This window comes from Zerene cesonia, chromosome 8, assembly GCF_012273895.1.
Source record: "Zerene cesonia ecotype Mississippi chromosome 8, Zerene_cesonia_1.1, whole genome shotgun sequence".
NCBI lineage: Eukaryota > Metazoa > Arthropoda > Insecta > Lepidoptera > Pieridae > Zerene > Zerene cesonia.
The window spans coordinates 3,518,186-3,527,370 of NC_052109.1; the positions used below are offsets into that span (position 1 = coordinate 3,518,186).

General features: G+C 32.0%; 4 protein-coding genes across 4 annotated transcripts in view; 2 read left to right on the top strand and 2 right to left on the bottom strand.

Moving 5' to 3' along the window:
- The window catches only part of LOC119828709 (ubiquitin carboxyl-terminal hydrolase puf), a 28,249-nt gene extending 26,847 nt beyond the window's left edge, over positions 1-1,402 (bottom strand). Inside the window, exons 1-3 of the mRNA XM_038350950.1 lie at positions 1,215-1,402; positions 970-1,066; positions 65-828 (exon numbers count right to left, since the gene is read on the bottom strand). Of these exons, the coding sequence (XP_038206878.1) occupies positions 65-828; positions 970-1,066; positions 1,215-1,257 (904 nt within the window). The 5' untranslated portion in view covers positions 1,258-1,402. The remainder of the gene's footprint in view (positions 1-64; positions 829-969; positions 1,067-1,214) is intronic.
- LOC119828469 overlaps positions 1-9,185 on the top strand; it is a 52,468-nt gene that overhangs the window by 34,700 nt on the left and 8,583 nt on the right. The window lies entirely within an intron of this gene.
- Positions 1,714-6,532, top strand: LOC119828467 (dol-P-Man:Man(7)GlcNAc(2)-PP-Dol alpha-1,6-mannosyltransferase-like). The gene is made up of 8 exons (XM_038350625.1): positions 1,714-1,924; positions 1,998-2,130; positions 2,231-2,404; positions 2,502-2,655; positions 2,820-2,964; positions 3,545-3,771; positions 4,563-4,703; positions 4,790-6,532. The coding sequence occupies exons 1-8, from the start codon at positions 1,799-1,801 to the stop codon at positions 6,027-6,029; spliced, it is 2,340 nt and encodes a 779-aa protein (XP_038206553.1). The 5' UTR covers positions 1,714-1,798; the 3' UTR covers positions 6,030-6,532.
- LOC119828710 (ubiquitin-associated and SH3 domain-containing protein B-like) lies at positions 6,703-8,763 on the bottom strand. The gene is made up of 4 exons (XM_038350951.1): positions 8,580-8,763; positions 7,992-8,130; positions 7,774-7,883; positions 6,703-7,625 (listed from the first exon to the last, which is right to left on the bottom strand). Exons 1-4 carry the CDS (start codon positions 8,761-8,763, stop codon positions 7,375-7,377), a joined length of 684 nt encoding a protein of 227 aa, XP_038206879.1. The 3' UTR covers positions 6,703-7,374.

Genomic DNA, 9,185 nt, shown 5'->3' on the forward strand with positions numbered 1-9,185 from the left:
AATATTAAATATATTAAACTTGCTGTACTAAATTGTGTCTATATAAATTTTTAAGGTAACTTACCCGCCATTGATTTCACTGCAGGGACTCTTAAGTCTTTATCCTCTAAGCTACACATGTATTTGAGTATTTTGCTCCGTAAAGGCATGAATTGTTGAGCTACAGCTCTAAAATTCAACCAAAGTTTCAAATTTCCTACTGCTGCTACAATTGCATGTGCCATAGACAGTGGTAGTGTGCTTGCTGTGGCATGTTCAAATACAGCAGTCATTGCACAGACCCCACCCAATTTACAAAATAAATTTACATTTCTCAATAAATATGGTGGTATCTCAGTATCATGCAAGTCACAATATGAGCTTAGATTCGATATTTCTTGAGCGGAGAGATCATCAAGTCTACTCAAAGTGGAGTGCTTGCAAGCTAAGTACAATGGAAAGTTATGAAGAAAAACTTTTGACACAATGTGTAAGAGTTTTTCTCTCTGTTGTATGGGCCATGGCTCATTCTCTGTACTTGTGGATAACTTTTCCGTTTTTGATACATCGTTAGAACTCTGTTCACTGGGCTCTGGTTTTTTTGTACTCTCATGTTTTAAATCTTCCACAGATTTTTCATCACTCTCATCATTCTTTGTTGAGCTATTCTTCTCATCCTTTGGTATCTCGAGACTGGTATCTGACGAATTATTTGGTGGACTATCTGATGCAGCAATTAGTTCATCTTTGAGTAATTTGAGTTGAAATACAGAAAGACAAATAATACTTTGCACAACAAGATAAAATCTTTCAAAATTTTTAACGTCACGGTAGCAACACATACATTGCCTGCAAAACATACAAAATGAGCATAAAAATAGTTGTAAATAAAACGTGTATAAAAGTTTTTTAACTGGCTTCCAAGGCAACGACGTTTTATAAAATATGGAGAACATTTCGAAATGTACACAAATAGAAAAAATATATTACCTTTGTGGCCAGGAAAGAATGTAATTTAATACTGTTTCAAGCTCAGTCTGACTTATTGAGGGATATTGGGACACATCGTCGGTTAGTCGCGTTTCGCCTAAAATTAAGAAAAATATAAATAAGAACCTTCACAATTCTTCATACCGGTTTAATTTAAACCAATAGGATTATTTTAGAGTCGATATATACAAATTAATATTGTGCAAAGTGAATAAACCACAAAATTTCGAAACAATGTCCCTTACAGTTAACTAAAAGATGTGAGAACTCCGAACAAACATCACACATTCTCAAAGTTTTGATTGAATATGGAGCGAAATATTGTTATAATATTGTCGCAACTATTGTTTTGTTTGAGATATTGATCATTATTGATATTTTCGTATCAGAAAACGAACACTGCCTTTGAAATGTCAAAGAATCCGTTCCTCCATTGTTGACGATACTTGTCAAAGCAACGTTCGGATACCTTCAGAAATTACACCGTCATATATGTGCGTGAATATTATTCTACTCACCCTATTTAAAGTTCTAGTAGAATACATAATGTGATTGGTGAATGTGAATTATTGTATTAGAAGAACATAAAAATGTGAATAGTCCTATGAGCAACACTACTACCTACCTAGTACCAACACCTACCTATTCGATATTATGAAATTCAAAATATTTTATCTGTGTTTAAATGACATTTGACTGCATCAGATTCATGTCATACTCCACTCGACAGCTGATTGTTATAAATATTTTGACACCTCCGAGCATAATGTGACGATGTGTATGATGGGTTAATATGTATCGACGATTTATTTTTTTTTAAATAAAAGAAATGGTGCAATTACTGTATATTGTGTCCAGCTTACACGTTCTTTTGTGTCCATTCACTAAAGTTGAAGAAAGTTTTAATATACAAGCATTTCATGATATTTTATATCACCGCTTTAACCTGTCGGAGGTATATTGAGAATATCTAATTTTGGATTCATAAGTTACGTACTGAGATAAAATTATTAATCTATTTTTTCCAGTACGATCATAATGAATTCCCGGGTGTTGTACCGCGAACATTTATTGGACCGCTCGTTATTTCAACGCTATCTTCACCTGTTGTGCTTTTCTTACATTTGTTCGGTATAAATAAATTTTGGACGCAGTATGTCGGTGAGTATTTGTGTTTATGGAAGTGTTGACGTCAATTCTTATAGCTATCATAATAAATATTGTTTTGTGAAATACCCTCGTTGTTTTTGTATTGTTTCAGTACGTCTAACTTTAGCACTCACTGTAATAGCAGCATGGAGTCGTCTCCGAAACACCCTTCAAAAACTTTATGGAAACACTTTTGCATGGTGGTTCACTACAATTACAGCATCGCAGTATCATTTTATGTTCTATATGAGCCGTCCATTACCTAATATCATGGCTTTGCCCCTTGGTAAGTAACTGCAAATTTGTTTGCATTCATATTGTTACAATAAAATTTATACTGAAGTAAAAAGATATGTTTAAAGATTTAATATCTCTGTTTGCAGTTTTACTCGCATTTGATGGCTGGCTATCAGGAAAATATAAACAATTCATTATATCAGCTGGTGCAGCGATAGTGATATTTAGATCAGAGCTAGCCATGTTATTTGGTGTGTTTTTGTTAATTGATTTATATTTCAAGAAAATCACAATATTTGAGTAAGTTTATCATTGTATTAATCAGATTTGAAATGAACCAATGACATTGAAAAATTAAAATACATATTTTTTAAAACTCCTAAGCATAGGATGATGTATGTTTACATTTTTAACTTTTTCTTATGCCAATTATAAAAAGTTCAAATACATTGCATTGTTTACAGGTTTATGAAAATTGTAGCACCAGCTGGAGCAGGTCTTGTACTTCTAACAGTTGTTATTGATTCCATATTCTGGGGCCGTTTGGTTTGGCCCGAAGCAGAAGTTTTCTGGTTCAACACAGTATTGAATAAAAGCTCAGATTGGGGTGTATCCTTTTTAAAGTATTAGTACCTGGATTTTTTTTTTGTTTTTTTATAAATTGTGTCTTAAAAACTTAATTATTCGCCAAAAAATAGTATTATTATTCGCCAATAGATGTCAGGAAGAGTCATAATAAATTGGGACTACTCAAACGCCTCCTATTTGTTAAAAAAGTAAGTTTAAGTCAATAAAACACAAATGTGACATTTTCTAAAAAAGATTCCTATCTAGATCGATTTATCGCCCCCGAAACCCCCTATATACTAAATTTCATGAAAATAGCTGGACAATTGAAATAACATATGGGCAACTTTTTATCCCGATATTCCTACGGGATGCGGACTTACGCGGGTGAAACCGCGGGGCGCAGCTAGTTTAATATATAGATTAAAAACTTTTTTTAATTTAGAATTCATGAAAGCATTCAATTATATAGCAGTAATGATATTTAATTTTGTGTTTCATTCAAATCTTTTAGAAGCTATTTTTATACTTATACATATTCAAGAATATTCTTACAGTTATTTTATTTGAGAACTTCTACCATTGTAGTCACTTTTAAATTTCCTTAAATATTTTTTGACAGACATCACCATTTCTCTGGTACTTTTACTCAGCACTTCCCCGTGGTCTAGGTCCAAGTATTATTTTGATACCTGTTGGCTTATACCTAGACAAACGAGTAATTCCTATAGCTGTTTCAACATTTGTTTATATACTGCTTTTTTCATTTCTGCCCCATAAAGAGTTAAGATTTATTATTTACGTTTTTCCACTTCTCAACGTGTCATCAGCTATAACATGTTCTTATGTGTAAGTTGCTCTTTTTATTTAAACATTTTGTATTAAATCGTCTAAATATAATTCTTAATCAACATTGGCATAAGCATTATTTCTTAAGTAGTTTTTCAATTTGTCTAGATCAAACAATGTGAAGTAGAAGCAGTCATCGATGTTAATATTCTGTTGATTGCATTGAACTCCAATTTTAATGGATGGGGTGACAAAATTTGAGGGTTGGTTGTATAGAATACTATACAAAAAATTTTGAAAACAATCTCTCAACCATGCTATCAATGCGTTTTGCTATTGATTAATGCTAAGAAAACTTTCGTAAGTGTTGAATACTCATGAGATGTTTAAGATATAGAAAATTTATTTTAACTAGTAATATGTAAAATAATCCTTATCCTGTAAAAACAAACTGGAGCAACTTCATCTACCTAAATGAAATTTGCTCATTACTGTACCTGGTATGGATTTGTTTCAAATAAGTAGCAATCTAGCATAAAAATATAGATTATTCTAATATACAGAAATTAGTTGCACTGAATAGTTATTAGCGACATTTGTGTACTAATAACTGCACACAACCACCTTGTTTGATTTAGAGCAAATAATGTTTAATGTCACAGACCACAGCTCTTAATAGTAAATAAATTACTATAATCTTCAACATTACCACGAAAGTATATTTTTTTATTCATGCATTGTAAAGTAGATACGTTAAACACATTCATTTTAAATTTATAAATTCTCTAAAAGAATAAATGCGCCAAGGAAACGACTGAAGGTATAAAATCGTAACTTTTATATTATTTCAGATATATTCGGCGAACCAAATCACCAATATATGAATTGCTATTTTGGGGATTAATGATAATAATAATTTGTAATATAGTATTTACTGCCACTCTTGTATTGGTAGCCATGACCAACTATCCTGGAGGAGTAGGGATTACTCGGTATGAATAATTTGTTTTCAATGTAGCTTTTGAGTCGACATTACGTATAAAATAACTTAATAATCATATTGTTGTTATTGTTACAGTTTCCACAAATTATTAAAAAACGAACCCTACGTGCACGTTCACGTTAGCAATTTAGCGGCCCAGACTGGTGTGACGCGTTTTACTCAAATTCATGATCATTGGACTTATAGTAAAAATGAATCCCTAACTCCTGAGGAGCTGCAAGGTTATACTCACCTTTTAGTAGAAGCTAAGAGTAAATATTCACCAAGTGTTAAAGCTTTTGCACATTCTCATACAGTGTTAGATAGTATAGACTCATTTTCTCAAATAGCAATGAATTATAGACTAATACCCCCAATAAAAATAAAAACAAAACCAGCATTGTTTATATTAGAACGAAACAATTTTAGACAAGATCTACGTCCATATTTATCACCAAAAATTTACAAAGATTCTGAAGAAATCAGTTCAAGTGAAATAGACACCAAAGAAATAGAAATAAATTTGATAAATTATGATGAAAGTGTTCAATCAGAGGAACAATTGAACGATGATAACACATTAGTGACCGCAGAAAAAACAGAAAATACTATGACAGAAAATGTATCCAATGAAAACACGGTAGCATTTGTAGACGACGAGGAAACTGAATTATTTCGAAAAGAAATTGAGGAGTCTATTTTCAAAACAGATAAACCCAATAAAGAGTTTAATGAACACGCTGTGTTGAATCGATCCGAACGTAAGAAAAAAGCCATTGAAAAAATTAAATCTGAAACTCGAAAGGAAGTTGTAGCTTCTGCGAAAGAAAAGTTAAAAGAAATAATGAGACGCCATAAGCATGTAGCTAAAGAAATTTCTGAAAATGACTTATCTAAAACGGAAGCTCAAAAAATAGAAGAAGATGGCCGAGGTGATATTCCAGACATACAATTTAAAAACAAAATTATAGATGAGGACACCACTAATAACGAACAGTTGCTGGAAGATGCAAACATTGTTGAAACAACCGTCGACAATACAGACGACTTTGTAAAATCTCTTGAAGAGGCTTTTAATGTAGATAAAACAGAAATATCACCTGATAAAACTGTATTAACAAATGAAGACAGTAATAAGAAAAGTCGTACAAATCAAAATATCGATTCTATTGTTGAAGAAGTTATAGCAAGGCTAATAGATAGAAAAATTTATGATGACAAAACGAAGCCTGAAGATATAAAAATTGAAGATCGAAAAGTTATTCAAAAAATTGTAGAAGAAATTTTATCAGAAAGAATGAATTTTACAAATACTATAGATAATAGCACCTTGTAATCTTTTTACAAAGTATAAAAATTGATCTCTATACTTTGTTTTGTTTTTGTCTATAAAGTGTTAACTTTTTCTATAAATCTGTTTGTGTTGTTGTTGGTTGAAAAAATATTTACTGATTAAATCTGGATAATTATCAAACAACCTATAATTGATACACATGGTTTCCAAATTTCGATAGCTATTTTTGTGTAAATGTCACCGGAAAATAACAAGATCCGTAAGTTTATAAATTTACTGGTAAGTTTATCAACTATCGTAGGATTCTAAACGGAAGATAAATTGTATTATTTGACGCATATATTTTCGTATATATGGAGTAAAACTTACGGATCTTGTTACTTTCCGGTAACATATATCATTTCAAAGCAATAATTTGTTGGCCAACTATGTTTTCCATAATACAATTTTTCATATAAAAATGTTTGAACGGTTTCCTTTTGTAAATATGACGTAACTGTTGTTGTAATATTTAAGGTTAAACCTTTTTAGTTTTTAAATGATTAAAATTTTTAAGAAAAAATAAAACTTTATTAACTTAAATTCAATATAAACATAAGTGTTTTATTTAAACAGTTCGAGGTATGTATTACTACATTACCAAAAAAGAATAAAATATTATATATATATATATCAATTAATAAAAAGGTTTCACTGATTTAAATTTAAAACATAAACATATAGGTAGGTATATATATATATATATATATATACATATAAAGTTTTGTTACTATAGTAAGCGATGTAATTGCAGTTACTTAATTAAAAGAAATTGAAACATCAAGACCTATTATATATATTCTAGCAAAATTCAATGTATTTTTCAAATTATGCAATAAGTTAATTGTTCTAAATGCAGTTTGATAGTGTCATAATAATGAATTTTAAGTGATAGGAATATATAACACAAAAAGTCTGTATGGCTTGTACAATATCTTATTATATAATGCATATTGGAACTTTATCTTATACTATAGTGATCGCTTTTCCAAAGTCGATGTATATAATAAACTAAGCTTACACCTAATTAAACTCAGTAAACATTTGAACTTAAACTGGTGCAATTATAATAGTATAGTTAAATAATGCAGTCTTTATTAAGACAATAGCCTTGATTCTATCAACATAATGTTTTAATATTGATTACAAAAATTAGTTTAAAATTTTCACTCTTCTATATTATTTTAGTGTCACTATTGTTGAAAATCAGAACACAGCAAATTCTTATAGCGCACAACTTTTTAGTAAATTTGAGAAATCAGTTGCCAAATAATTTGATACGTAACAAATAACGGCCTATCAATTGACGATGGAATTTTGGCAATAATAACAAAAAAAAATATCCAGTTTAAAGATCCAAAAGCATTTTCCAATTATATCTTCCGGAACTGGAGTTGATTGATGGTGGACAAGGAGGTGAAACAATCTCCCACGGGTTGGACTTCATGGCCGCGAGGGCGCAATATGGAATCCGCAGTAAATTGTTACTAGTTTGGTAATTGAAATCGTCCTTGTCTGTTTTACCCTCAGCTAGGCGCTTCATCGACAACACCATGACATCTAATGTAGCTGCGTGTCCAATAAAGATAATGTTGCCACCTATAATAAAATTGATTGTTATTTTTACGCTAACGGAATAACTTGTTTCAATTAAATTTGGTCCGACTCGAAAGTAACATTGATTATACCATAAAAATAAATATTCCAGTCAAGGGAAAAGAGGGAATTAAAACAATTTTATTTCTACCTTCTGCTTCTGTATCTTTGACAGCTGCCTGCATTACATATTCATTTCTTTTGAAGAAATCGTTTAATGTCTCTGGTGTATTACATTCCAAGTCGACGTAAGGTTTATAGCTGTAAAAAGTGATACATATTTAAATTATTACAAACTAACGTAAAACCCCAAAATAACTTTATAAAATATAGATTCATTTTATGTACAAAATAATAAATAATACTAACTTCAAATCTACATTAAGTCCAGCCTTATGCATTTCCATAGGAGTCATAAAAGGAGCCATTCCTTTAGCAAGGTGCCACATCTTATATTCAAATAAACCTGGCTCAACTCTTATTTTCACTGATGGATCTGCCTGTAGACCTGTAAAAAAACGAAGATGATTATCTCTTTATTTTATTTAAGAAAAAAAATTATTTTATGATTTATTTGTGACAATTATTTTTCAATTTTATTGTATCCTAGATTACAAATATTAAAAAAGTCAAGCTCCTCTTTCTCTGCCTTTTCTTCTTTGAGTTATTTAGCAGTATAGACGTCGCGACTATTAAGTTTCCCAGGTTGTCAACCATATCGCTCACCGCTCGTCGCGCCTCACACCACGCCGCTCAAATTTCCCTTGCACTATCTAAATTTCTTACTTATAGCATCGGAATTAAAAAACCACATCGATGCGACCTAATCACTCGTCCGCTAACCGTGCGCGTGCGTGCGTGTATGTATGCACGCATAAGCGCGTGTGTGTGTTGGTACGCATACGCGCGCGTGTGTGTATGCACGCGTACGCGCGTGTGCGTGTGTCGCGCACTCACCGAGCAGCAGCGCGTGCGCGGTCTCGACGGAGCGCAGCGCGGCGGACGCGTACACGTGGCGCACGGGCACGCCGGCCGCGCGCAGCCCCTCGCCCACCAGCTGCCCCTGCAGCCGCCCCACGCGCGTCAGCGGCGTGTCCAGCGCGTACGACTCCTTGCCGCCCACGCTGTAGCGCGAGACCATAAACAGTTAATCGGTTAAGTTAAGACGTAGTCTTATGAAACAAAAAAAAACACAATTTCTTTATTTCGCTATTGTGTGAGATCACAAACTATTTTATTTAATTTTCATCGCATATTTAAGAGAAAATAGAATAAAACGAAAAATAATATGATGATGTCATACATACAGAATAATAAAGATGTGTCCATGCTAAATTTTGATAAAATACAAAAAGATGATCTGAGCTATTACTATGACAATTACAGTAATGTCTTATTTTATTTTAATAATATAGCATAGGAAACATTTATTTCTGACCGTATGAACGAAGTCATTAGGGGCTTTTACATTGGGACATTTTAGTATGTACTCAAATTTCGACGGACCGAAGGACGTTTTTTAAAAAGACAAGATTTTATTTAAACGTCTTTAATAAGTGCTCT